This window comes from Prunus mume, linkage group LG8 (genome assembly GCF_029339155.1).
Source record: "Prunus mume cultivar Tortuosa linkage group LG8, ASM2933915v1, whole genome shotgun sequence".
NCBI classification, from domain to species: Eukaryota; Viridiplantae; Streptophyta; class Magnoliopsida; order Rosales; family Rosaceae; genus Prunus; species Prunus mume.
In genome coordinates, this window is record NC_142705.1 from 23,175,963 (window position 1) to 23,203,945 (window position 27,983).

Here is a 27,983-nt window from a genome sequence, read left to right on the forward strand (position 1 = left end):
TCCTTGGCTGATGGTGTTGGAAACATACAGGTGCACTACTTATGAGTCTGGGGGTTTTACTATTTCACTTTCAACACTGGATGGGATATTTGGGTTTAGCCAAGGGCCTCTATCCATTATATCGTAGCTGTCATCTTGAGGGTTGACTTCCAAAGTGTTCTCTCATTGTTTGAAGGGAGATGAAAAAGGAGGGGGTACACTTGATCTTGGTGAGATTTTGGAGCCAAGTATTGTTTACAGTCCTCTTGTTCCACCACGGTACATCTCTTGGAAACCTTTCTCTTATTTCTTTCTGCTTGTAAGCTTTACTATCAAACTGTGAATTTTGGTGGGAAAGGAAATGGGAGAAGGAAATAAAGACTAGGGTTTAGACTAGGGAATGGGAGAAGGAAATAAGGACAAGGGTTTATAGCCACTGATTTCCGTTGGTTTGCATAACCAAGAAAGCCACATTTCTAACCTAGTCTATTTTTGTCTAATAGTTACTGGAAAACGAACTCATTAATTGTCTCAACTCTCAACTTACCAATAAAGAGTAAAATTTGCCTAAGTTAAAGGACAATAGTAACTTATATGATAATTGGTTAAAAAAATAGTGATTGTTGCCCAAAATTCTTCTAGTGTGTGTCGCTACAATTTATTATATGAAATCAATTTATTGATGTTGTCACTTTTGGCTTTTTAAACTTTTACTTGTTAGCTATCTTCTATTACTTATTTGTCTTTGAGTTTTTCATATAACGTCCTTCGCCATTATTTTCAGGCACCATTATTATTTAAATATGCAAAGCATTGCTGTCAATGGGAAAATCTTGCCAATTGATCCAGCAGCCTTCACATCACACGACAAAGGAACTACTATCGACTCAGGAACAACATTGGGATACCTTGTTGAAGAAGCTTACATTCCTTTCGTTCGTGCGATAAGTTTATTCACTTGGTGTTATTTATGGGTTGATTTGTGGTGTTTGGTCTGAAAAATAAGATATCTTCTCCTTACTAAAAGCTTATTTTGTGTTGGGATGTGTAGATAACTTCAGCTGTTTCACCATCCCTGACTCCCTTCATTTCAGACGAAAAACAGTGTTATCATATAACCACCAAGTTGGTTTTATCTCTAAATATTTTTTAAGTTTCCCTTTGAAGAAAAGCTATGAAGACCTAAATGACATTTTATGTTTCAGTTTGGCTGAGGTTTTTCCTGCTGTTAGTCTAAACTTTGCTGGTGCATCAATGGTGTTGAAACCAGAAGAGTACCTTACAGGTCAAGTAAGTTGTTCCTCCATCTCCCTCTGTACAAGTTCTTATTTAAATTCATTGCATTAGACATATAATTATTGTAAATTGTATGGCATAAGTGTAATGGATCACTGTATTGTTACAGGTAGGCATTGGTGTGTGGTGCATTGGTTTTCAAAAGGTTCAGGGAGGGGTGACAATCTTAGGAGGTTAGGCCCTAAATTTCGGTTGGTTATTGAATATTTGTGGAAAATTTTTTTGTTGATATTTGGTTGGATGAATCCTCTTCAATTTTTCTTAGTGTATATTTATTCAAAGCTTATGCAAAGTAATGTATTTTCTAGTCTACCTAGTGGTGCACAATGCAATGGCTTTATGAGCACTACAATTATTTTTTGTACTGATAAATATTGATTATCACAATTTGCTTTTGAAACCGTTTATGACAATCATAAATGTGTTGTCTCAATTATGACCCTTTTTTGTTTCTTCAATTGCAGATCTTGTTCTAAAAGATAAGATAATCGTGTACAATTTAGCTCTTCAACGAATTGGATGGGCGAACTATGATTGTAAGTTCAATTATGAGTCTATATGAACTCTTATATATTTTTTTTCAAGTTCTCCTTAGCATCTATGTCATATTTTGAAATTTTCTATTTTTCAGGCTCATCACCAGTAAATGTCTCCATACCTTCTAGCAATACTCGACAGTGGAGTAGAAGCAGATCTTCATCAGGAGACATGCTATGGAGCGTGCTAACAACAGGATTTGTGGTGATGTATATGTTGTTGGCATGACTTGTAGCCAAATATCAAGAATTCTTATTTGACTTGTTCTTTTATTGTAATGGTCCAAAGTGACCTGAATTGAACTCTCTTGTTAATTTATGACATGTGTGGTACTCTTTCCTCTCATAAGATTTGTCCCATGAGGTTGTCTTAGGAAGGTTTTAACGAGGCCACTGTATCATATCGCCCTTTGTACGTCTGTGGTTTTATGAATGAATTCTCCTTCTCAATATATTACTTTAAATTCTAATTTGCATAAGAATTTGGCCACCGTTGGGTTATAAATATGGCCTCCTATCTAATGAAATGTCTTATGTTTCAACATTTTCATTAACAATAATTTATGAGATTTTGAATGTTTGACGCTTAAAGGTTTTTTTGTGGGTGGATTAATGTAGAAAAAATAAACTAACAAATATAATAATGATAATAATAATAAAAGATTACCGAAAAAACAAAAAAAATTACAAAGAAAAGGACCAAAAAGAGAAGAAAAAGAAGGTCTGCCTTTATGAGCAGCCCGTGTTAAGCGCGGAGAGACACCAAACCCAACAAATCTTAACCAAAAGCCAAGTAGCAAAACGTGCCACCAAATCAGGAGAGAGGCTTCATTCATCCATTGTTCACCCAATATTCTTAATCCCCAAAATGCCCTTCTAGTTCAAGACTCGGCTTCTCGGCTTCACTCTCTCAGAGAGCGTTTATGCGTTTATGCCTTTCAGCCTTCGTTTGTGGTGAGGTATATTCTCCGTTTCGATACAATACAGCGAAACAGGCACATCACCCGCCTATATGTTCCAGGATTCTAATCTATTGCTTTAATTTAAACAAGTGAAAATTCTCTCGCTGAAGAAAAATCAGGTGATTTATATATTGTTCTTTTCCTGAGCAATTCTTTTAATGCTTTATTGAGATTTCGATGCGATTCAATTCAGTTGTTGAGTATATCTCTAAGCTACTTATCTCTGTTTTTGCTGATTTTTGGAGTTTTTGGCAAATGGGTATTGATTGTTTTCTGGCTGGTTTATTGCCATTCTGGTGTCAGTTTCATATTTCATTTTCTTCTTTAGACTTCAGTTTTCATTTTGTTTTTCTGGTGGTGGATTTAATTTGCTTTAATTGGTGCTCTTCAAATTCAATTGCTTTTTCTATGATCGTTTCTTATCTGGATTTCGAAATTGTGAGTTTATCCGTCCGTCGGTTTCTTGGCGATGCCCATTTTTTTTTGTTAAAGTTTGCATTTTGAGGCCGTCGGGTGATATGGGGATTAGGTTGAACGTGTTTTTGATTTGTCATTCGACTGTAAGCCAACTGTTAAGGATAAGTAGATCCCAGAGATTCATAAGTATAAGCCAACCTCTTCTCTGCCTGTTTGCTGCATTGCTTAGATTTCTGACTCATTCTGAGATCAGTTTTGATTTTTTGCCTAGAACAAAGTAGGTCTCGGAGATGCATAACTATAACCCAACACCTGCTTATTTTCTGCATTGATTAGATTTAAGACTCGGTGTTTGATCAATTTTAGTTCTTTGCTTACTCTAGTGTTTCTGTGTTTCTGTTTCTATTGTGTCTGATTAACTTATACTGAATTGATAGGCTCATCATTTTATGTCTGGGTTTTTATATTATGTGCAAATGTTGTATAGATATATTATATTTCATACTGAAAGTAGAAGAGTAATGTGGTTGTTGTAAGCAAGCGCTGCTCTTACCACTAATTTCCAGTATATGAAAATCATTTAAATAATTCACCTGTGCAATTTAGCCTTTTTGAGAATGCATTTAGCAGTACATTTGTCAGTCATTCAGAGGATGAGTTGTATAACATAAGATAACATGCCTCTTTTTTTCCAGCAATCCATGTAAGTTTTTGTTTATTTATTCCTGTTACTTTATATTTGTTTCAGTTGGCAAGCTTGAAGGAATTTTTATACTGTCAGAGTAATTGAGAATACCGTCTTTCGCTTCACTTGTCTATCAAATATTTCGGTGTCGCATGAGCAGTAATTTGGGTCTTCCGGTGGCTTCTTCAAGGGATTTGTGTTCAGTATAAGGATGCCAATGATGACTGTGGGTACCAGTTGTTCAATTTATTGTTGCATCCATGTGATATAGCTACTTAATTTTCTATATATTGGAATTGGAAAATCAACTCTAACATGGATTAGATGAAACCAATTTCAACAAGGGTGCCTACTTGGTTGGTTGGCAACTTGGCATGAACTGACATCCTACTTTTCTGGTGGAAAAAAACTAATTGTTTGGTGGCATTCAGCCTTGTGATTTAGACCAATGGAAGTCTCACCTCAAGGGCAAAAGCAGAAGTTGCAGTCCCCTGCTCGCAAATTTTTGTCGACTGGAACGCAGAAAAATCTCTGGTTTGTTGTGCGAGAAGGATCATTGGCAGATGTGGATTCAGCACTATCAGTACTGAAGAAGAGTGGTGGTGATATTAATTCAAGAAATATTTTTGGTCTCACTCCTCTTCATATTGCAACATGGAGAAATCACATTCCCATCGTTAGGAGGCTTCTTACAGCTGGTGCCGACCCAGATGCTAGGGTTTGTTGCTTTACTAATCTTTTAAATTTACATGAATGCTTTTATGTTTTTGCTAGTGGCTGTCAAGTTGTTTCTTTTATATGCTTTTATACTTAAATGATTAATGCTTTTCTTGCTTTGATTCACCTGCACCTTTAAATTTGAGATGATATTCTGTCTTCTCTTCCTGTCACCTAGTATATAATTTTTCTAAGGACAGTGTTATCCAACCCAACAGTTTTACCAACATTCTTTTGCAATCAACATGGCAAGCTGACATGTGATGATGTATTTATTTATTTTCCTGAATGTGGTGATGAGGTGTGGCCATATCATTCGCCATTTAGGTTGGGAAAAGAAATTTGATAAGTAGTATTTCTTTTGGTGTCGTATATGTTATAATCTTTCCTAAATCTTGTCTTACATAATTATTTAATATTCTAAAACAAGTTAAGGGAAAATTTCTGAACCAAATATTTACCAAGCATGTCTTCTTGAAGGAACATATAATTAAATGAAATTTGAACTTTATGAAGTTCGTAACTATGTATAACCAATCATACATTGAAATTCGAAAAATTAAGATAATCAATGATACTTGGAAAGTTGAAATATGTGGTATATAAATAATGCATTTATAGTTGAATAATTAACTTGCCCTTTTAGGTAAATACTTGGAAAGTTGAAATATGTGGTATATAAATAATGCATTTAAAGTTGAATAATTAACTTGCCCTTTTAGGTAAATACTTGGAAAGTTGAAATATTTGATCTATAAATAGATGTTGTATTCTATTCAGGTTTTTATTTTTCTTAAATGTGGAAACCGATTTTTATGATTTATCTTTGCATGGCCCTTCATATCATTTATTGCAGGATGGGGAATCCGGATGGAGTAGCCTTCACAGGGCTCTGCATTTTGGTCATCTTGCTGTGGCAAGTATACTTCTCCAGTTTGGTGCTTGTATCTCACTGGAGGACTCTAAATCTCGAACACCTTTCGATCTCCTATCGGGGCCTGTCTTGCAAGTTCTTCAAGATGGACATAATTCTGGTATCTAGTGCTGTGTTTTGCCAAGATTTATGAGGATCATATACTGTTTCATACTGCATGTACTTGTGTATACCTGTGGTTAGAGGTTTGCTGAATTGCTGTTGTTGTCTTTAGTTACTACAGAGGTTTATAGTTGGGGAAGTGGCACAAACTATCAACTTGGAACTGGAAATGCACACATACAAAAGTTACCATGCAAGGTGGATGCTCTTCATGGTTCTTTAATCAAGTTAGTTTCTGCTGCTAAGTTCCATAGTGTAGCAGTCACTTCTCGAGGAGAAGTCTACACTTGGGGGTTTGGAAGAGGAGGACGACTTGGTCACCCAGATTTTGATATACACAGGTATAAACATTTATGATACTACGTAGCCCCTGTCCAACATAGTAGAGGCTTTAACCTTGGTTGATTTAGCATTTCCCTGTACTATCTAAAAATAATTTACTGAAAAGTTTTTGACTTGGTAATTTTTTTAATAAATGATATTCTTTAACATATTATCAAATTTGAGTGTGTAGTATTTCAACCTTTTCATGTACAGAAGGACACGAATGCGCCAGTCGTTGTGGAAATAGAAATGATGCAAGTAGGAATGTAATTTCTAAGTCGGCAGAACTTTTTATCTTGAACTTGTGAAAACATTGAGATGCAAGAAACATAGAAGCCATATTCATCCCTGGTTTTATTCTCTGTATGACTAAAAGTTGAATTCTGTCGCCTTTTACATATAAAAGTGGCTAATCAATTGAAATTTTCTTGCTTTAGCTAGTTGTACCTTTTGCGAAGCATGAATCAGTTCCATTTTATTATATGCATTTCAGTGGTCAAGCTGCAGTTATCACACCTCGTTTGGTGACTTCTGGTCTAGGGTCCCGTCGGGTAAAGGCAATTGCTGCAGCTAAACATCACACTGTTATTGCTACAGAGGGTGGAGAAGTTTTTACTTGGGGATCCAACAGAGGTAAATCATATGAGGACTTCCAACCAAAAGTGTTTGCAATTTGCAAACCACTTACCTGTCATAACAAAAGAAGTGCAAATTTAGTTGTCTTTAATCACTGGGTCCTTGCACGATTCGATCTATGAGAAAATTGATTGTTTTCCTTTAATGTATTCTGGCATTAGTAAAAGATTTATCTATGATCTATGTGTTGCTAGCATCTGAGGACTATGGAAAATTGATTATTTTCACATGATGTTGTGCAGAGGGTCAGCTTGGGTACACTTCTGTGGACACCCAACCTACACCTCGAAGAGTGAGTTCCCTTAGATCAAAAGTTGTTGCAGTTGCTGCAGCAAACAAGCACACGGCTGTTGTTTCTGATAATGGTGAAGTTTTCACATGGGGCTGCAATAGGGAGGGTCAGCTTGGCTATGGTACATCTAACTCTGCGTCAAACTACACTCCAAGAGGAGTTGAATACTTGAAAGGCAAGGTTTTTACGGGTGTTGCAGCAGCAAAATTTCACACAATTGTCTTGGGAGTTGACGGGGAGGTAATTTTAACCCGAATTAACAGTACATATTCTTCACTTAGGCTCAAATATTAGATTTTTTCTTCTGTATTTTCAACCTATTTTATTACCTGGGCTCTCTTGTGAATACTTCTCCACCTATTGGCTGTAGTTGAGCTAAATCCTGTATGTATATATGTACCAGGTATACACTTGGGGTCATCGAATTGTTACGGCCAAACGTGTTGTAGTTGCTAGAAACTTGAAAAAGAGCGGAAATACCACTTTGAAGTTTCATCGCAAAGAACGGCTTCATGTGGTTTCTATAGCTGCAGGGATGGTACACAGCATGGCTCTGACAGATGATGGTGCATTATTTTATTGGATTTCATCAGATCCTGATCTAAGATGCCAACAGGTTTTGCTTTAGCATAATAGTGTTTTTGTTGAATGTCTAATCCTTTCGAGCAACACATGTCAATCTCTAATCTTCTCTATGTTTTTTTGTTTGTCTAGTTGTATTCGCTGGGTGGAAGAAATGTGGTGAACATATCTGCAGGGAAATACTGGACTGCTGCCGTTACAGCTACAGGTGATGTTTACATGTGGGATGGGAAGAAAGGTAAGGATAAGCCACCAGTTGCAGCTCGGTTACATGGTACAAAACGGGCTACTTCAGTTTCTGTAGGTGAAACACACATATTGATTATTGGTTCCCTTTATCATCCTGTCTATCCTTCCAATGTGGTGAAGATCCCTCAGAAGCAGAAGTCAAATGTCAAAGATGAGCTAGAAGAGCTTGATGAAGATCTTATGTTCAATGATATGGAGTCCGATACTTGTTTACCTACTATCCAAAACGATGATACAGATAAGGGGCCCATACCAACCTTAAAAAGTCTCTGTGAAAAAGTGGCAGGAGAGAATCTAGTGGAGCCACGAAATGCTATTCAACTGCTTGAAATTGCTGATTCACTCGTGGCAGATGATTTACAGAAGTATTGTGAGGTATTCTTCCTCATGGACTGCTCTATATTTGAAGGAAAATTATGAAACTCTTAACCTGTTTCAAATTGTATCTGATTTGAATCTATGTCCGGCTTTCTTTGGTTGTGTTGTGATCATCTGCCTACGTTCTGTAATTATTATACAACAGGAATTTTGGACCTCATGTCATAATAATCTGTGATTTGAATATATATATATAAAATTCCTGTTGTTGGGTCACCTGGATATCACCGCTCTTGGGCCTAATATATAAGGTTGTATGTGCCATTTCTGGGTGGCCCTTGAGTGTTTTTTTTTTCCAAGTAAGTTTTTGTGGTTTAGTTATCAATGTCTCCAATACAGTCTGCTTTATCTTCTTTTGGAAGATAAAAGTATAGTGGAGGGCAGGTTATTGTCTTGAACACTTTAGGAACTACAAGACAATGTAGTATTGTCTCATCATGCTTCTGTTTATGGGACTTGTGATCCAAGTTTTTGCAGATTTGTAGTTTACATGCTACTTAATTATTTAATTATTGAAGCTGTGTTTGTTATTGCAGGACATTGCCATACGCAACCTTGACTATATATTTACGGTATCATCACAAGCTATAGCTAGTGCTTCACCAGATGTTCTAGCTAAACTTGAAAATATATTGGACCTAAGGTCATCTGAACCATGGAGTTACCGTCGTCTCCCAACTCCTACAGCTACTTTTCCTGCTACTATTTATAGTGAAGAGGACGATAGTGAGAATGAGGTTCAAAGGACACGTGACGGCCATACAAAGCAATCCACATCGAAAAATGAAATACACCAAAGACCAGATTCCTTTCTACAGCCCAAGGATGATCCAAATCATGGTATCGGCAAGCAAGTTCGAGCCTTGCGGAAAAAGTTGCAGCAGATTGAGATGCTTGAAGCAAAACGGTCTAGTGGGCAACTTCTTGATGACCAGCAAATTACAAAGCTTCAGACGAGGCCAGCTCTTGAAAGGGAGCTTGCTGAGCTTGGTGTTCCAGTTGAGACACCACAATTGAAGGCATCATCTTCAGTTCAGCCTGATGGAAAAGGGAACAAAAGGGTTGAGCTATCAAAAAAACAGAGGAGAAAGAACAAACAGATGGCCACACCAGTGGATATAGGGTCTTCTTTTCCGGGAGATGAAGTAGAACCAAAACACACAAAGGATTTCTTGAGTATTGAAATCTCTCAAACCACAAAACATAAGGTGAGCTTGTTACATTCCAAAATTCGTTTTATCAGGTTTGAATTGATTTCAGTAAAAGATGGTTATTCACTAAATCCTCTTTTTCCAGCTAATTGAGATGTTTGAATCTTTGAATGGGGTTTGAAATCTTTTCAATTTTTTGACGTGCATGATTAATGATGGTTAACAACTTCATACTTGCTGTTTTGCATTATCGTTGGGGTTCTTATCATGAATGGTCCCTGAAATTGTTAAGAGGTGTGAGCTTTATTTTGTGTATTGGGTGGATGAGCTATATTTTAATGAAAAATAGCCCTTTAAAGTTTGTCAGATGATGACACAAGACCAGTTTTAGCGAAAATTTTGATGGAATGCGACGACAAGGATCAAATTAATGTGTGGACCTAAAGTATATATATATATATATATTTTTTTTTTGGGGTCAGAATGTGGACCAAACGACTGGATCCACATTGATTGATTCAAAAGTTTGAGGACTAAAGTGAGGGCTTTTATATGTTCAGGGATCATTTGCGATAAAAATCTTTATCCAAAATACAGGATGATGATTTTGGTCTCACCCTTATTACTTTCCATAGCTTGTTATGCCACCTAGATGTCAAAATGTATTTTGATTGAACATCAAGGCTTGCACCCATTTTTTAATAGTTTTAACTGCACTTTCATTTACTTGATCTTGGTGTCCGATTTACTCTGAACTTGCATTTTGTAATGACTATTGGATTATTGCCTTCTTCCTAAACAAGGCTTGATTTTTGGTATCCCTTTCCCTGGTTAAAATATTATCTACAACTTAGTGGGAACGCATATTTTAACGATATGTGCAATAATTCATCCCATTTGCTAAATTCTTTGAATTGTACCTTTGATAGGAGGAAGATGCTGTGAGTGAAGGGATTATGACAAACCAAACTATTAAGGAGTCAGCTTTGTGTGTTCAGAAGGACAATTTAAACCTAGCAAAGAATAAGTGTTCATCATCAATAACTTCCAAGAAGAAGAATAAAAGGGGTGGGCTTTCTATGTTCTTGAGTGGCGCTCTTGATGATGCCCCCAAATACATTGCACCACCCCCACCATCCCCAAAAAGTGAAGGCCCTGCATGGGGTGGGGCTAAAATCCCGAAAGGATTTGCATCTCTTCGTGCGATTCAGGATGAGCAAAGCAAAACCAAGGACAGTGAGTCAACTAGGAACAGAGGTCATGCAGAAGATCCTTTCAATGCTAGAAGTGATGGGAAGATTCTACTGAGTTCGTTTTTGCCTTCCAAGCCAATACCAGTGGTCTCGATACCAGTGGTTGCAACCCATACTTCAGTGGCATCTGATGGAGAAAGAGGTACACCTCCTTGGACTGCTTCGGGAACTCCTCCCCTTCTTTCTCGCCCTTCTCTTAGGGACATCCAAATGCAGCAGGTATGTGAATTGCACCCTCTCTCTCTCTTATGTGTTTGGACCATTAATATTCTTTGTTATGTGTACTGAATTCCATGCATTCTTTTTGAGTTGTTTTCTTGCTGCCACATGCCAGAGTCATGGAGATTTGAGGCGTTTAATTTACCGTTCTCATGCCTGTTTTTATTTATGTCTCAAATCAGGTAAAACAACATCATAGTCTTTCCCACAGTCCAAAGACTAAAACGGCTGGATTCTCAGTCACTAATGGTCAGGGTTCACCAATGGATGCTTCTGGAGTGAACCGCTGGTTCAAACCAGAGGTGGATGCACCCTCATCGATTCGATCAATTCAGATTGAGGAAAAGGCTATGAAGGACCTTAGGCGCTTCTACAGCAGCGTTAGGATTGTAAAGAACCCATCTTAAATTAGGTAGAAATAGAGGCACCTCCTGTTCGTTTATTTCTGTTTACATTTTGGGTTAAATACACTGCTGTACATTGAACTGTATAGAATTAGCTCAGCGTATACTTTTTATATCCTTCAAATCCATGAAGTAGCAGAAGTTATATCTCATACTCCTTTTTGGGACTTTGTTTCCTTTAATTTTTTTTAGATCTTTGGTGACTAGTTTCTAGATTATAGGGCATGGCCATTTGAAATGTGATATTTTAAATTTAGGGATTGTAAGTTATGTTGTATAATGTCAATAAATCAATGAAAGTTTCTGTTTTCCAACTGGAAAAAATTTGAATAAATGATTCATTCATTGTACCCATTTTAAATAAATTGTTTTCTGTATTTTCGCGGTTCTCCCGACTTATGTAAGTTTATTGCTGAAATTTGAATTCTTTCCTTAAAATTTTCAATGAACTCACATTAAAAGAATGGTATGCAAAGACGGATTTTCCCACACTAATGTGCGCAGGAAACTATCCCTTTATTTTTTCCACTAACATTTCCGTCAATATGTAAGACATTGGTTGCCAGCAACAGGAGATGAATTAACCTGCTTTCCCTCTCGCGTTGCGTGTTGCTGGTGTTAAGCCACATATGCCGTTGAGTTATTTTATTTTTATTTTTATTACAAGTGATGGTCTAAACTAAAGAAGATGAGAATTTCTTATACACGCACTCAACTAAGATATTATGGGAGTTTAAACCTAAAGACATCTAACGTATAAGTCAAAACTCTTTTTCATTGAGGAAGTCCCCGGTAGCATGCAGTTGAGTTCTTTTGCTTTTTAAATGGAGTATAATTGAAATTTAAATGAACGAAAATGAATTGGGCTGTAGTCAGCGAGAAAATTAGAGGGTTTGAGTAGAATTTCACAAAACAAAGGTATCCATTATGGTATCAAGCAAAGGATTAAAAGCTAACGATAATATAAATAACATACTCTACCAAAAAAAAAAAAAGAAAAAAAAAAGTTATGATAATTATATAGCTCTTGGGAGATCATCAATCTAATGGTGTATAGTATACCTCCTTGGAGATAAAGTTAAGCACCTTAAATCCTTCTCTTACCTCCCACTACTCGATCTCTTCGTTCTGTTTCCTACCATTTCTATTGGTCCTTTTTCATTTTTCCAGCACCAAAAAAGTTCTAATAAAAATATAAAAATGCTAAAGAAAGTGATTAAGCAAGTCCAACTCGTGTAGTATATATTATAGGCTTGATTACTGTTTTACCCCTCGAATTTAGTCTCTTTTTTAAGTCGATAGAGAAATAAAAACTTAGTTTTCTTCGGATCAAAGCTTCTTCCTAAAATTCTCTACTCCAATTTGAAACCATGGTGGTCGTGTATAAGATTAGGGTTTAGCCTCATCTTGTGCTCGACCAATGATCATACTCTGGTTTGTAGGATTCGACACAAAGATATCGCTCTAGTTTTCAACCATCGACACACGACTTAGCATGCTTTGTGGTTCTGAGTTGTGGGGTATCAGTTGTTCTTCATAATCGTTGTGGGGTATGAGTTGGTCGTTTAGTCAATAGAAACTCCAATTTAGACCCGTGACTAAGGAATAGTGGGTGCATATTGTGTTTTGTCCCAAACCATATTGTGTTGTACTGTATTGTGGGAAAGGATTGGATGACTAGCTTCTTGCTAGGTAGAGTGTAGCTGGGTGTCCTCTTTGTCAAATTTGCAGCTATGATAAAAAGCAACATGCTTGGGTGACAAAAACCCGCGGTCGGTGACACAAAAGCAACTCGTCTTTGAAAAAAGCATGCCATCACTTGGCAGCACCCACTCTCCTGAAGCCATAAAGCATATTATTATTGCTTCAAATAAGACTTTAAATTTAAAATATTGATTTGAGATGGAATGGGCAAAGGGAAAAGGAGAACTGAGAGACAGAATCTTCAGCCTATAAAAGAAAAGTATTATTATCTTACCAAGAAAAAGAGACATGGATGTTTGTCTTTGGCCTCAAGAGTCTAAAGCTTCTTGAAAATCAAGAAACAATAAAGCCCCTTGGCCCTTGGGGATGAAGTTTTAAGCACCTTTTCCTCTTTCCCTTGCACACCCACCCCCAAGTGGAATCCCACTACACTACACTCTCTTCCTTCTGTTTCCCATTTGATCATCATGACTCCTCTCCTCTTCTTTTTCTCATTACTTGAAAGTAAAGTATGATAGTCATTACTTGAAAGTAAGGTATGATGTGAAGATACAACTTCATTCATTTCCAATTATACGCTGATAGTTACCAAGTTCCCATCCAATAGTCATGGCAACTCTACACAAACTGATAGTTGAAGTTGTCGACGCTCGGAATCTGTCTCCGAAAGACGGCCGCGGCGCATCGAGCCCCTATGTGGTGGTGGACTACCGCGGGCAGCGAAGACGCACCCAAACGAAGCTGAGCGACTTGAATCCTGTGTGGAACGAGTTGCTTGACTTCGATCTTAGTAGGCCTTCTGACGTGTTTGGGGATGTGCTTGAGCTGGATGTATACCATGACAAGAATTACGGCCCCACCACCAGAAACAACTTTCTCGGCAGGATCCGGTTGAGTTCCTCCCAGTTTGTGAAGAAAGGTGAGGAGGCCTTGATTTATTTCCCTTTGCAGAAGAAGAGCTGGTTCACGTGGATTCGTGGCGACATTGGGTTGAAGATTTATTATGTGGATGAGGTCGTGCCACCTCCGTCTCCGCCGCCACCGCCGCCCAAAGCAGAGGAACCAAAGCCTGAAACAGCACAACCTCCGCAGTCAGAGGCGGTACCTCCGCCAGAATCTGCCTCGCCCCAACCTACAGACCAGCCACCAGCTGAAGCGGCGCCACCAAAGGAAGCCGAACAAACACAGCCACCTGAAACCGAGAAGCCTGCTGAAGAGCCGCCAACTGAGGCTGCTCCGCCACCAAAGACCGAGGCTCCTGAAGTAGCAGAATCGGGTCCCTCACCGCCACCTCCACCACCACCAGCCACTGATGATGCAAATCAGGATCAGGCAAACCCACCACCCCCACCAGTAGCACCTGAAGCTGCTCCCATGCCCATGCAACGTGATCATGAAATTGAGGTAATGGCACACTCCGTATCCAAATCAATGGCAGATGTCAAATTCCACCGAACCGACGGTCCACCACCAATGCCGAGACCTCCGGTTGTGCCCGGTGGATCACTCAAGTATACGTCGCAGCTGGAGCCGACGGAAAGCATGTCAATGGACCGGCCGTCATTTGATCTGGTGGAGAAGATGCACTACCTCTTTGTCCGAGTTGTGAAAGCGCGCTTCCTCCCAGCAAATGGCAGCCCAATTGTAAAAATCTCCACCGCCAACTACCACATCACATCCAAGCCCGCCAGAAAAACCCACTGCTTCGAGTGGGACCAGACCTTTGCCTTCGCCCGCCAATCCCCCGACCAGTCCGACGCCTCCATCCTCGAAGTCTCCGTCTGGGACCCACCCGTATTCGACCCCTCAGCGGCCTCCGAGGTGGCCTCCGGCCATCAGTTCCTCGGCGGGATCTGTTTCGACGTGATGGAAATACCCCTGAGGGACCCGCCAGACAGCCCCTTGGCCCCGCAGTGGTACCGGCTGGAGGGCGGTGGGGCCCGCATCAACGGCGATCTTATGCTTGCCACGTGGATGGGCACCCAGGCAGACGATTCATTCCCCGACGCGTGGAAGACAGACACGGCGAAAAATCCAAACGCACGAGCCAAAGTGTACCAGTCTCCGAAGCTCTGGTATCTCCGAGCCACCGTCCTAGAAGCGCAAGACGTTCTGCCCGTAACGGCGTCGTTGAATTTGAAGGAAGCCACGTTACAGGTCAAAGCCCAGCTCGGATTCCAATTCCTCAAGACCGAGCCTACCGTCACCCGAAACGGCGTGCCGTCTTGGAACCAAGACTTGATGTTCGTAGCCGCCGAGCCGTTCAGCGACCACTTAATTTTCACCATAGAGCACCGGCTACCGAAGGGACCGGTCACCTTGGGCGTGCTGCGAATTCCACTCAGCGCCGTCGAACGACGAGTGGACGATCGCAAAGTGGCGTCGCGATGGTTCAGCTTCGAAAATCCAGACGGCGACGAGAAGAGGATGTACAGAGGCAGAATGCACTTGCGCCTTTGCTTCGACGGCGGATATCACGTGATGGACGAGGCGGCGCACGTGTGCAGCGACTACCGCCCAACTGCGAGGCAACTCTGGAAGCCACCGCTCGGCACGGTGGAGCTCGGAGTTATCGGATGCAAGAACTTGATACCGGTCAAGACGGTCAACGGTAAAGGATGCACTGACGCCTACTGCGTGGCCAAGTATGGACCAAAATGGGTACGCACGCGTACCGTATGCGATAGTTTGGAGCCCAGGTGGAACGAGCAGTACACGTTTAAAGTCTACGATCCGTGTACGGTGCTGAGCATTGGCGTTTTTGACAATTCCGGATCAGGTTTCGAATCGAGGGCTCGAAAGACGCCACGCGTCCTGACTTCCGTATCGGGAAGCTACGGGTGCGTATATCTACGTTGGCTACAGGTAAAGTGTATAAGAATACGTATCCGCTGCTGGTTTTATCACCCACTGGCTTGAAGAAAATGGGTGAGGTGGAGATCGCGGTACGCTTCGTTCGGGTGAGCCCAACCTTGGATTTGGTCCATGTGTACTCGCAGCCATCGCTGCCGTTGATGCATCACATAAAGCCGCTGGGGCCGGTCCAACAAGATGTGTTGAGGAGAGCGGCGGTGAAGATCGTAGCCGCCCACTTGTCGCGATCTGAACCGCCGCTGGGGCGGGATGTCGTGCTTTACATGCTGGACGCGGATTCACAAGGTTTTAGTATGAGGAAAGTGCGCGCCAATTATTTCCGCATCATCAATGTCGTTGCGGGGGTGATGGATGTCGTTGGGTGGATAAACGACACGCGTTCGTGGAAGAATCCAATGGCCACGATTCTCGTACACGCTTTGCTGGCGCTGCTTGTGTGGTACCCGGATCTGATAGTCCCCACTTTAGCGTTTTATGTGTTCGTTATTGGTGCTTGGAACTATAGGTTCCGCTCCCGGGCTCCACTTCAGCACTTTGACCCGAAGCTCTCATTGGCGGAGAACGTTGACCGTGACGAGCTGGACGAGGAGTTTGATTCGGTGCCGAGCACCAGATCATTCGAGGTGGTGCGGGCGAGGTACGATAAGCTGCGGATGCTCGGTGCACGTGTGCAGACGGTGTTGGGAGATTTCGCGACTCAAGGGGAGCGGGTGCAGGCTTTGGTGACGTGGCGGGACCCACGTGCGACGGGGATTTTTGTGTTGTTGTGCTTCGTTGTGGCAGTGATACTGTACATGGTGCCATCGAAGATGGTGGCTATGGCGTTTGGGTTCTATTATCTGCGCCATCCGATCTTTCGTGATCGGATGCCGGCGCCGGCTTTGAACTTCATCCGAAGGCTGCCTTCGCTGTCTGATCGACTTTTGTAGGCGCGCATGGATGTTGGGCTAGCTAAGGTTGATAAGGTTTTAAATTTATGAAGTTTTTTTCTTTCTAGTTTTTGTTTGTAATTTTTGGTGTAAGAAATTGGAATTAGGCAAGGAAGAGAAGTAATTAGTAATAAGCATATTGTAATGGTTGTTATGGAATGCATTTTAATACAAGTAGATTTTTTGAAATTATTTTAATATAAGTAAACTTCCTTGGTGGCTTGATTTCTTGCTTGTCTGGGGGCAAGGGAGAGAGAGAGAGAGAGAGAGAGAGAGTTGAAGGCTTTTCAAGCTGTTTTGTGCAGCAGCACTCACATATAATTGGGCAAGTCTGATTAGTTGGCATCTCATGATTTTGCCAGGTGTTTTATTTTTTTGGGAGGATTTGTGTTGTCCTAAGAAGGCAATATGTTTGTGTATGATTTTCTAAATAGTAAATATGAAAATATCATACCAGAAATTATTGATGTTAGATTATTTCGTATAACATCAACTGAGTAATTTAAAAGTTGGAACAATAATTAGGAATATGTGCTAATTTGACCAATTTAAGATACGGATGATTTATATGTGAAACAAACAAGTTTACATTCCTGGAAAAGTCAGCACCTTTCTTAACCCGCTAAGATATAAAATTATCATACCATAATTTTTCAGTCAAATGGCTGCAAACTTTCTATAAAATCCACTTCTTCCATACACATTTTTCAAATCCCAACTTCACGTTTTTCTTGCAACTCTCTCTCTCTCTCTCTCTCTCTCTCATTCATCTGAGAAGACGTCGTTGCCTTTTGGGTCTCCATTAGTTTCTGTAAGTTCTGTCTTACTTTTTAGTGAATTTTGTTCCACATGCATGTTCTTTAATGTCTTGTTTGTTTGCTGAGAAAAGAGAAATTTTTAGTTTCCAGAATGATGAAATGCTTCATTGAACTGAGCCTATTGGTGATTCAATTACTCAGCTCTCAGTTTGGTTTCAAGAATTTGGTTCCAAAGGTCAAAAAAAGGGTCAAATTTTTTGTTTTTTTTTTTATTTTGGACTTTTGGTTGTGCTCTGTTTCTCTGTTTTCCACTTGAAGAAATGTAACTTTTGTTGTTTGTTTTGTAGTTGCTTGAAACTTGGGTTGTGTTTAGCTCTCTATTTTGCTACAAGGGTCTTTTTGATTCCTTTCTCTGGGCCTAATTTTAGCTGCAGGATTATTTTTTAAATTTTATTTATAAATATATTGCAACTTTTCCATTGGTGCTTGAATTCATGAGATACATAAGATGCGCTTTATACTTTTCTTGAAATTTTCTTCATCTTTACACTGTTTCATGTTCTAGTTTTAGAACTCTTTTCTTTTTCAGAATTTTGGTTGAGAATTCTTCTTCATGTGTCTGTACCTCCTACCTGAGTGCCTTTCTAATTGAGGATTACATTCATCTGTAACAATATTTGAACAGGAAATGGCTAGAATTCCCATCTTCTTGATGGGACTTCTTTTCTTATGTTTCTACATAGCCATGGCTGAAGCACAATACATTAATTATAGAGACCCCAAACAGCCATTAAATTCTAGAATCAAGGATTTAGTAAGCCGGATGACTTTGGAGGAAAAGATTGGCCAAATGGTGCAGATAGATCGCAGTGTTGCTTCAGCTGAGGTGATGAAGAAGTACTTCATTGGTAAATATCACCATCATTTTTCTTTTCTCTGTGAACAAAACCTATGTAGATTAAAAAAGAAAAGTGTCACTTCTTCATTTGTATGTAAGTTGGATTTAATGGAAGCAGAAATCTGTTTTGGGCAGGGAGCATATTAAGCGGGGGTGGGAGCGTTCCAGCACAAAAGGCTTCTGCAGAAACTTGGATTAACATGGTCAATGATTTTCAAAAGGGTTCTTTATCAACTCGGCTGGGAATTCCATTGATTTATGGTATTGATGCTGTTCATGGCCACAACAACGTCTACAAGGCAACAATCTTTCCTCACAATATTGGGCTCGGAGCCACCAGGCAAGTAGTATGCCCTCAATATTCAAATTTTGGTTAGTTGTTTTGTAATCCTAGTCTCAAGATGCCATGTTAATGTTTTCTTTTCCTGTCTCTGGTGCTGTAATATTCAAAGCCTGATAGAAGTAAAGTTGTGTAAAGATGGAGATGAGCCAATTCCATATATGAGAAATTTGAGAAATTTGTTTCTTCAACTGCTAGCCTTTAGTCTTCTTAAGAGTTCAAACTATAGAAAATTCAACAAAGAGAAAATTTGTACTAATATAAACTTCCTCAAACTTTAAATCAACCAGGGATCCGGAACTTGTTAAGAGGATCGGAGCTGCAACTGCACTTGAAGCTAGAGCTACAGGCATTCCATATGTCTTTGCCCCTTGTATAGCGGTAACTAGAATTATATCATTAATCTGACAAGTATCAACATAAGTCACTTTAAGCTGAGCTGTGATTCCTCTTAATTCTATCTGTGCAGGTTTGCAGAGATCCAAGATGGGGTCGCTGTTATGAAAGCTACAGTGAAGATCCTAAGATTGTTCAAGCAATGACTGAGATCATTCCTGGCTTACAAGGGGAGATACCAGCTAACTCTAGAAAGGGTGTTCCCTTCGTAGCAGGAAAGTAAGAATTTTAATTCCTTGGTTTTTGACTTAAGTTGTCTATGTTTGTTTAATAAACTATTTTGGTTAAGGTAATTAATTGTACATAATTAGACTTAAACTTTCATGGTATCTGTATTGCAATTTCATTCTATGAAAAATGTAGAAAGAGATTATTTCTCGAAACCAGAAGGACTCTGGAGCCTTAACATGCAAGGCTGTTTTGGCCTAATTATGTCGTAGGTTTGTGAAAAATATTTGTAACCCTGAGTTTTGTCCATCTCAAAATTGATCATCTGATGTTATAGGTTAGTGCTTAATTTTTTTTATAGTTTGCATCGTTTTTGTCATCTCTTATTTGTAACCTCAGTTCCATCCATTTCAGTGTGCTTGGTACATTGGTCATAATGGTCCTATGAAAGTAACATTTTTGTATTCATGTATCTGTTTGTGGACTTATATGAATGGACCATGTTCCACTAACTGTGTAAATCAAAAGTAAAAGTCGAGCACTAAAATAGCAAACAAAAATTGAAGAGAGAGAGAGAGAGAGAGAGAGAGAGAGAGAGAGATTTATCCTGTAGTATGAAGTTTGATTTGGTCCTAGTTTGCTTTTTTGGCCCACATAAATCCAGTACGGCATCCTTGGTTCCTATAGGAATTCCTTCCCTTCCCTTTCCTTTTTCTTTATCTTTCTTTTTATCCTTATCTTTGGAGGAGGGTGGTGTTGGTTATTGAATAAAGTAAGAGATGAAGAGTGCATTTAAGCTCCTTCAGAGAAATATCAGTAGGTACTCTAGGAACTGCAAAGCTAATTTACTGTGGTTGCAAAGGCCACTGTTCTCCCCATATTGTTGCACTCTGATTTGTGCATAAAAGGACTGTTAATATTAGTAATTAGAATTATCAATCACCAAGCGTATTTACAATTCCAGTTCTCGTTACACATTATCTAAAAAATCATTAATAATTTTTTGATTCCAAACAATAAGTTTGTTATTAATTTTACAAGCTATTTTGTTTATAATATTCTGTTATTTCTTTTGGAAGTAAAAAGGTTGCAGCTTGTGCAAAGCATTTTGTGGGTGACGGTGGAACAACCAAAGGCATCAATGAGAATAACACTGTGATTAACAGACACGGCTTGCTCAGCATTCACATGCCAGGCTACTATAACTCAATTATCAAGGGTGTGGCAACCATTATGGTATCCTACTCAAGCTGGAATGGAGTAAAGATGCATGCTAATCATGATCTTGTCACTGCCTTCCTTAAGAATACGCTACGTTTCAGGGTAAAATCATATTTCTGTTTTTATTTCCGTTCTTGGTCCGTTTCACTAATATCAATTTAAAAACTAAAGCATTATTGTACAACCTTGTGGATTGTTTCAGGGTTTTGTCATTTCAGATTGGGAGGGTATTGATAGGATCACCTCTCCACCTCATGCCAACTACTCTTATTCAATTCAGGCAGGAATCAATGCTGGCATTGACATGGTAATAATCTGCATCTCTTTTTGTTGGCATTTTTTTTTTCATTCTTTCTTTCTTTCTTAAATTAAATTGAATAACTTGATGATGTTAGTTAGTTGACTTCTAACACACCTATTTCTCTGCATCTTAAAGGTCATGGTTCCATACAACTATACGGAATTCATTGACGGTTTAACCTTCCTGGTGAAGAATAATATCATTCCCATAAGCAGAATTGATGATGCAGTAAAGAGAATTTTGCGAGTTAAGTTTGTCATGGGCCTATTTGAGGAACCATTCGCTGATATGAGCCTGGTCCACCAGCTTGGCAGTCAGGTAGTTATTGATAAACTTGACACCATTCTACAAGCAATCCTAATGTGGAAAACTTAATCTAGTGTTTTGTATTACTAATTTCACAGGAACATAGAGAACTGGCTAGGGAAGCTGTGAGGAGATCGCTGGTGCTGCTAAAGAATGGTGAATCTGCTGAAAAGCCATTGCTACCCCTTCCCAAGAAGACATCAAAAATACTTGTAGCTGGCAGTCATGCAGATAATCTTGGCTATCAGTGTGGTGGGTGGACTATTGAGTGGCAGGGATTAAGTGGCAACAATCTCACAGAAGGTAAATTGAGAGCCTCATCTTTCGGGTGTGTGAAAGTCATCATTATTTGGAGTTGACCTAATGGTACTGCAGAGAAGAGCTTTTATACCATGATCAAAACCTATTTTAAAAGATAAAAGGATAATGGTCATTGGAAAAAATTACATGTTTTCAATTTGTCTAATTTTTTTTTTTGCAAGGATGATCTATGAATGAAGATTTGAAAACTAGACGGTTCGGATTGTCAAAATAAAATTTCTAGCTCAATAGAAGAGGACTGAATGTTTGCCTATGAGGCCTGGCGGGATTACTAAAATCTTATATGAAACTTTTCTTCAACAAGAAACAATCTCATAGAAGGTGTTTTTGAGTGCCTTATCTTTCTGTTGCTCGAAAAATTGCTCCTCATTATAGTAAAAGATAATGTTAACCTAATGGTACTGCAGAGAAGAGCTTTTATACTATGATCAAAACCTATTTTGAAAAATAAAGGACTGGAGACATGTTTGTCTGAGGCCTGACAGGGACTAATAAAATCTTACATGAAACTGATTTTTTTTTTTTTCAACAGGTACCACAATTCTTACTGCCATAAAGGACACAGTGGATCCAAAAGCACAAGTAGTCTACAAAGAGAATCCTGACGCTGACTTTGTGAAGTCAAATAATTTCTCGTATGCCATTGTTATAGTTGGAGAACATCCATATGCCGAGACATTTGGTGACAGCTTAAATTTGACTATCCCCGACCCTGGCCCGACGTCCATCACTAATGTTTGCGGAGCTGTGAAATGTGTTGTTATTGTCATCTCCGGCCGTCCTGTTGTGATCCAACCTTATGTTGTTTCGATTGATGCCCTTGTCGCAGCTTGGCTTCCAGGAACCGAAGGCCAAGGAGTAGCTGATGTTTTATTTGGTGACTATGGTTTCACTGGAAAGCTTTCTCGCACTTGGTTCAAAACAGTCGATCAGCTACCTATGAATGTTGGAGATGCACATTATGACCCTCTCTTCCCATTTGGATTTGGCCTCACTACAACCCCCACCCATTTCAACTAGGTATTCATGTAGTACTCTTCAAAATGGATGGTTATTTATCTGAATAATAAAATTATTAATTAGAGGCTTATTCATTTATGAGCCTTTAATTTAAATTCGTAAGTAAAGTTTCTCAATGAATCCAATTGGTATTTTTTTCAGACATGCATTCTAGTGAACTAACATTCATTCATAAGTATTCGTATTGCACGAGAAATTATGGTAATGCTTTAGCAATGTTTAACATGACTAGTTCATATGTTGTGAGATACAAGTCATGGATACACTTACATTAAAAGCGTTGGCTCTTCGTCATGCTCGTCAGTGTGCGCTTAGATTACGACTCTCCAATATAGAGATTGAGAGAGATTAAAAGGTTTTGCAAATTGTCAATAAAGATATCCGACTACAGTGGAATATTCGTTCTGTCATCCAGAATATTTGGCAGATGATGAACCAAATCTTCACTTTTTGCGTTCGACATATCTTCAGAGAAGAAAATATGGTTGCAGATAATTTCACAGGTCTTGGCCATGTACATGATCATCCGTGCATTTGGTCTTATATTTTTCTAGTACAGTATAAAATAAGTTGTTGTCATGTCATATTATTACTAGCCCCTTCTGACAGACGCTCATATAGCCTTCAACTTGGAGTGATTGGTTGTTGTTTAACTATTTAATTCAGTAATTTATGATTATTATATTTTTTAATACAATCGTTAGTCTAAACTAGAAAGGGAGGGTGTTTCTTACACACACTTCCAACGTGTCATGGGGTTCCTATACGAGTCAAGGTTATATTAGATGTTGCTCTGTTTAGCATTTTCTGAATTAAAGGCGTTTCTTGCTCTCTTTAGTATTACTGCTTATGGTAATTGGAACAATAGAGAGTAGCAGATCATTTATGAGTACATGAATGAAGAAGCAAACAAATTTACGTTCCTAGAAGTCAGTTTTCTGCACCCGCTAAGATAAAAGTATCATATCAAAGCTTTCAATCAATTGACTTGACACCCAACTTCCTTTGAAGGCTTGCTGTGCTTTTAAAATAAGCAGCTTATTTTAAAAATTCTGAATGAAACGGTCTTTGGTAAATCAAGAAAAAGCTGCTTTTTTTCAAGTTCCAATTTTACATTTTTCATGCAACTCTCTCTGCCTCTCACTCTCTTCCTTCAACCGAGCAGAGGTCATTGCCTCTTGGGTCTCTTTTACTTCTCTGTAAGTTCTGAGTTCTTTCTCACTTTCTAGTGTTTCTTGTTCCACATGCAAGTTCTTTAATGCCATGTTTGTTTGCTGAGAAACAAGAAACTTTTAGTTTCCAGAATGAAGTCCTCCATTCAACTGAGCCTAGTGGTGATTCAATTACAGAGCTCTCAGTTGGGTTTAATCAGGAAATGGCAACAAACCGTATATAAATTCATAGTCACAATTCTCTTTAAATTTTCCTTTGTTTTCTTAGAAACCAAACAGCTACTATGCATGTGTTCTGTTTCTGACTTGAAGAAATGTAACTTTTTTATTGTCTTTTAGTTGCTTAAAAACTGGGTGCTCTTTAATTCTCTATTTCAATATAAGGGTCCTTTTGATTTCTCTCTTTAACCATAGTAAGATGGTTACTTAATACTTTTCTTTTCTTTTTCTTTTTTAAAAAAGGTTTACCTTTTACTGTTTCATTTCTGGCTGTAGAGTTTCTACTTTTTCATAATTTTGGTTGATCATTCCTCTTCCTACCTTAAAGTGGCTTTTCTACTTGGGTATTGCATTCATGTGTAAATATTTTGGGACAGGAAATGGCTAGACTTCCCGTATTCTTGGCGGGGCTTCTTCTCTTATGTTTCTGCAGCATAGCGATAGCAGAAGCAGAATACATTAAATATAAGGACCCCAAACAACCATTAAATACTAGAATCAAGGATCTGATAAGCCGGATGACTTTGGAGGAAAAGATTGGCCAAATGGTGCAGATAGATCGCCGTGTTGCGTCAGCTGAGGTGATGAAGAAGTACTTCATTGGTAAAACATGACTTCCATTTTTCTTTTCTTTTCTCTATCACTGGAATCAAAAGTCTAATTTTATGTAGGTAAGTTTTGTTTAGGGGAAGAAGAAATTTGTTTTGGGCAGGGAGTATATTAAGTGGGGCTGTGAATGTTAGAGTACAAAAGGCTTCTGCAGAAACTTGGGTTAAACTGGTGAATGATTTTCAAAAGGCTTCTTTATCAACTCGGCTTGGAATTCCATTGATTTATGGTATTGATGCTGTTCATGGCCACAACAATGTCTACAAGGCAACAATCTTTCTCCACAATGTTGGCCTTGGAGCTACCAGGCAAGTAGATATGCCTTCAACCATACTAACATTTCCCTTTTCTTTTCTAATCCTAGTCTCAAAGTCTTGAATATTGATTAAGTTTAGAAAATAAAAAAGTGTTGTCCTAGCATTTAGTTTGGAGAGAGGCAAAAATCAGCGCCAAGTATCAATATATTTCTCAAAATCCAAACTACCATAGTACACATCTGATGCCATTCAATTGAGAAATTTGTTTCTTTAGTCTTCTTAGGAGTTGAAACTATACAGAATTAAAGAAAAAGTAAATTTGTACTAATGTCAATTTCCTCAAACTGAAATCAAGCAGAGACCCTCAACTTGTTAAGAGGATCGGAGGTGCAACGGCACTTGAAGTTAGAGCTACAGGCATTCCACATGTCTTTGCACCATGTCTAGCGGTAAATAAATAATTAGTATCCACATAGGTCACTTTAATTTAAGCTGAGCTCTAATTCCTCTCTTCTGTCTGTGTGTGCAGGTTTGCAGAGATCCAAGATGGGGTCGATGTTATGAAAGCTACAGTGAAGATCCCAAGATTGTTCAAGCAATGACCGAGATCATTCCTGGCTTGCAAGGGGAGATACCGGCTAACTCTACAAAGGGCGTTCCCTTCATAGCAGGAAAGTAAGAATTTCATTGGTTTGCTTCATAGTAAAAACATTAGATAGTGCTAAGCTTTCACCTTTCATCAGATAAGGTAATTCTAAATAGATAATTAGATACCTTAACATTCAAGGCTTGGTGCATAGAGCTTTTGGCCTAAATATAAGTTAGGGTTGTGCAAAGTTTTTATTATTCAGTAATTTCTGTCAAAGTTTGTGCATCCCTTTTGTTATTTGGAATGGTCCAACATTGCTATCAATGATGCTTGATTGGAGTTTGAAAGGTCTTCTTCTTTTATCCATTTGCAGGGATTTGAGATTGATACTTTTGCCTTATAGGAATGGTCTTGTGAAGACTTATAGGAATGAGCCATGTGTTCCACTAAATTTGAAAATGAAGAAACAGAAACCGACTATATGTTGGGATAGGATTTCCATCCCATAATGGAGTCAAATATAATTATTTAATGTTAATAATAATGGGTTAGAACATAATGATGGCTGGTGTAAGACATAAAGTAATGGTGGTAGATAATTTAGTCGTATTTCTATTCCTCACATTGAAAGAAGTTCCAAATTCGAATCTTCAATTATTTTTAAAATTAAAAAAGAAAATGCATTAAGCTCTTTCAGAGAAACATCAGTAGGTACTGTATGAAAAAATAGACAAGTCCTAGCCCAACCAAACTTTGGGGTACTAGATAATTTAGTGTTGTTGCAATCTGATTTGTGCCTAAAAGGGACTTTGTTAATTTTAGTAATTAGAATTCATATCACAGAAAAGAATCAACATATGTTTACGGTTTCGGTTCTCGTAACACATTGATCTTACTGAGAAGTTAATCAGTTTGAGATTCGAAACAACAAACTTGTTTCATAGTTAATACTTAATGTTCCATGATTTTCTGTTGGTGGTATGTTATGGCAGTAAAAAGGTTGCAGCTTGGGCAAAGCATTATATGGCAGATGGTGGAACAAACAACGGCATCAATGAGAATAACACACTGATAAACAAACATGGGTTGCTCAGCATTCACATGCCACCCCACTATGACTCAATTATCAAAGGTGTGGCAACCATTATGGTATCTTACTCAAGCTCGAATGGAGTAAAGATGAATGCTAACCGTGATCTTGTCACCAGCTTCCTTAAGAACACTCTCCGTTTTAGGGTAAATACGCGTTTCTGAGTTTCAATTTCAGCCTTTATCCATTTCACTAAAACTTGGTGGATTGTTTCAGGGGTTTGTCATCTCAGACTGGGAGGGTATTGACAGAATCACCTCTCCACCTCATGCCAACTACTCTTATTCAATTCAGGTAGGAATCAATGCTGACATTGACATGGTAATAATCAACATCTCTGTTTGTTGACCTGTTTTTTTTTTCCTTTCTTCTTTCTTTCTTGAATTGAAGAACACCTAATTCTCTGCATGTTACAGGTCATGCTTCCATACAACTATACAGAATTCATCGACGGTTTAACCTTCCTGGTAAAAAATAAAATCATTCCCATCAGCAGAATTGATGATGCTGTAAAGAGAATTTTGTGAGTTAAGTTTGTCATGGGACTATTTGAGGAACCGTTGGCTGATCTCAGCCTGGTCAACCAGCTTGGCAGTCAGGTAGCTCTTGATAAACTTGACACAATTCTGCAAGCAATATTAATTCATGCTGGAAACTGATTAATCTTATCCCTTCTGTTACTGATAATTTCACAGGAACATAGAGAATTGGCTAGGGAAGCTGTGAGTAAATCACTGGTGCTGCTCAAGAATGGTGAATCAGCTGACAAGCCATTGCTACCCCTTCCCAAGAAGGCCTCAAAAATACTTGTAGCTGGAGTGGAGGGTGGACTATGGAGTGGCGGGGTTTAAGCGGCAACAATCTCACACAAGGTAAATTTGAGAGCCTTATCTTTCCGGTGTTTCAAAAGTTGCTCATCATTATTTAAAAAATAATTAAGTTAAATTAATACGGCGCTAACCATTTGTTTGGACTCACTTGACAACGTCATCTGTTTAGTTATTAGGTCAACATGCAAGGACTGCCCTCAAAAAATTAGGCAATTGGAAATCGGTTCATCATTTGATTATTATTGTGAATATTTTCATTGGTTAAGGACAAATTTGCCTAATTTTTTGTCAGAGCGATCTTTGAATGTTGACCTAAAAAAAGGGTTTTGATCATGAGTAGAGGTGTCAAGCGGGACTGGCGGCCCAGCATGGCACGATCCCTTAAATGAGGCACGGCACAGCCATGGTCCGAGCTCGCTTCAAGCACGGCACGAGCCCAAGCCCGCTCCAAGCACGGCCCAAGCTTGGCCCACTTAACTTTTGTTTTCTTCTCAAATTCAAAATGCAATAATTTGACATCTAATGTCATTCTTTATATGTTTCTTTTAATCATAAACATATATTTGATGTCTTTCATTTTAGGAAAATTACTTGGGTCCTTAATTAATTAAACATATGAACTACAAATTAATTAAACAACATTGGACTTGATATCTAATTAATACATATGACACATACCATCAAAGCAAAACAATTCTTCACATATAAAATAATAAGCTATTTAAAGATGAAAAGTTGAAGTGGACTTTGTGGAGTTAGACACTTTTTGCCATCCGCTCCTTTATATTGTTTGGATGTTTGATTGATTAATGTTTTCAAGTAGTTCATCATTTCTTGCCTCTAATTATATTTTTAATGTTTATAA

The 27,983-nt window shown here is 38.8% G+C and overlaps 5 protein-coding genes across 5 annotated transcripts; all 5 read left to right on the plus strand.

Annotated features, from left to right (window-relative positions):
- Positions 1-10: 10 nt before the first annotated feature.
- On the plus strand, positions 11-2,040 carry LOC103339023 (aspartic proteinase 36-like). The gene is given in 7 exon segments (XM_089043407.1): positions 11-258; positions 764-922; positions 1,030-1,104; positions 1,185-1,276; positions 1,389-1,448; positions 1,740-1,811; positions 1,907-2,040. Coding segments are annotated over 7 exon segments (840 nt in total).
- Positions 2,041-2,650: 610 nt separating this feature from the next.
- On the plus strand, positions 2,651-11,450 carry LOC103339005 (ankyrin repeat family protein / regulator of chromosome condensation (RCC1) family protein). Its single transcript, XM_089042218.1, has 11 exons — positions 2,651-2,892; positions 3,939-4,593; positions 5,449-5,626; positions 5,741-5,969; positions 6,446-6,585; positions 6,831-7,120; positions 7,284-7,496; positions 7,595-8,086; positions 8,626-9,297; positions 10,170-10,712; positions 10,895-11,450. Exons 2-11 carry the CDS (start codon positions 4,324-4,326, stop codon positions 11,117-11,119), a joined length of 3,252 nt encoding a protein of 1,083 aa, XP_088898344.1. The 5' UTR covers positions 2,651-2,892; positions 3,939-4,323; the 3' UTR covers positions 11,120-11,450.
- Positions 11,451-13,072: 1,622 nt separating this feature from the next.
- On the plus strand, positions 13,073-16,623 carry LOC103339006 (C2 calcium/lipid-binding plant phosphoribosyltransferase family protein). Its single transcript, XM_008242277.2, is given in 2 exon segments — positions 13,073-15,602; positions 15,605-16,623. Coding segments are annotated over 2 exon segments (3,192 nt in total). The 5' UTR covers positions 13,073-13,429.
- Positions 16,510-22,492, plus strand: LOC103339007 (uncharacterized). The gene is made up of 10 exons (XM_008242278.3): positions 16,510-16,650; positions 18,067-18,289; positions 18,415-18,619; positions 18,910-19,000; positions 19,089-19,234; positions 20,263-20,506; positions 20,607-20,711; positions 20,841-21,023; positions 21,110-21,314; positions 21,865-22,492. Exons 1-10 carry the CDS (start codon positions 16,630-16,632, stop codon positions 22,350-22,352), a joined length of 1,911 nt encoding a protein of 636 aa, XP_008240500.2. The 5' UTR covers positions 16,510-16,629; the 3' UTR covers positions 22,353-22,492.
- A 1,631-nt stretch (positions 22,493-24,123) lies between these two features.
- On the plus strand, positions 24,124-27,694 carry LOC103339022 (uncharacterized). Its single transcript, XM_089043408.1, has 8 exons — positions 24,124-24,335; positions 24,430-24,660; positions 24,968-25,058; positions 25,139-25,284; positions 26,191-26,434; positions 26,505-26,609; positions 26,705-26,887; positions 26,984-27,694. The coding sequence occupies exons 1-7, from the start codon at positions 24,124-24,126 to the stop codon at positions 26,813-26,815; spliced, it is 1,140 nt and encodes a 379-aa protein (XP_088899534.1). The 3' UTR covers positions 26,816-26,887; positions 26,984-27,694.
- Positions 27,695-27,983: the final 289 nt, after the last annotated feature.

Excerpts from the sequence above, each read along its gene's own strand:
- LOC103339005 (XM_089042218.1), top strand. The coding sequence starts at position 4,324 with ATGGAAGTCTCACCTCAAGGGCAAAAGCAGAAGTTGCAGTCCCCTGCT. Across the intron at positions 6,586-6,830 it reads TACTTGGGGATCCAACAGAG|AGGGTCAGCTTGGGTACACT; the intron begins GTAAATCATATG and ends GATGTTGTGCAG. Across the intron at positions 7,121-7,283 it reads TCTTGGGAGTTGACGGGGAG|GTATACACTTGGGGTCATCG; the intron begins GTAATTTTAACC and ends TATATGTACCAG.
- LOC103339007 (XM_008242278.3), top strand. The coding sequence starts at position 16,630 with ATGGATGTTGGGCTAGCTAAG. Across the intron at positions 20,712-20,840 it reads TCAATGCTGGCATTGACATG|GTCATGGTTCCATACAACTA; the intron begins GTAATAATCTGC and ends TGCATCTTAAAG. Across the intron at positions 21,315-21,864 it reads TGGCAACAATCTCACAGAAG|GTACCACAATTCTTACTGCC; the intron begins GTAAATTGAGAG and ends TTTTTTCAACAG.
- LOC103339022 (XM_089043408.1), top strand. The coding sequence starts at position 24,124 with ATGGCTAGACTTCCCGTATTCTTGGCGGGGCTTCTTCTCTTATGTTTC. Across the intron at positions 25,059-25,138 it reads TCTTTGCACCATGTCTAGCG|GTTTGCAGAGATCCAAGATG; the intron begins GTAAATAAATAA and ends CTGTGTGTGCAG. Across the intron at positions 25,285-26,190 it reads GTTCCCTTCATAGCAGGAAA|TAAAAAGGTTGCAGCTTGGG; the intron begins GTAAGAATTTCA and ends ATGTTATGGCAG.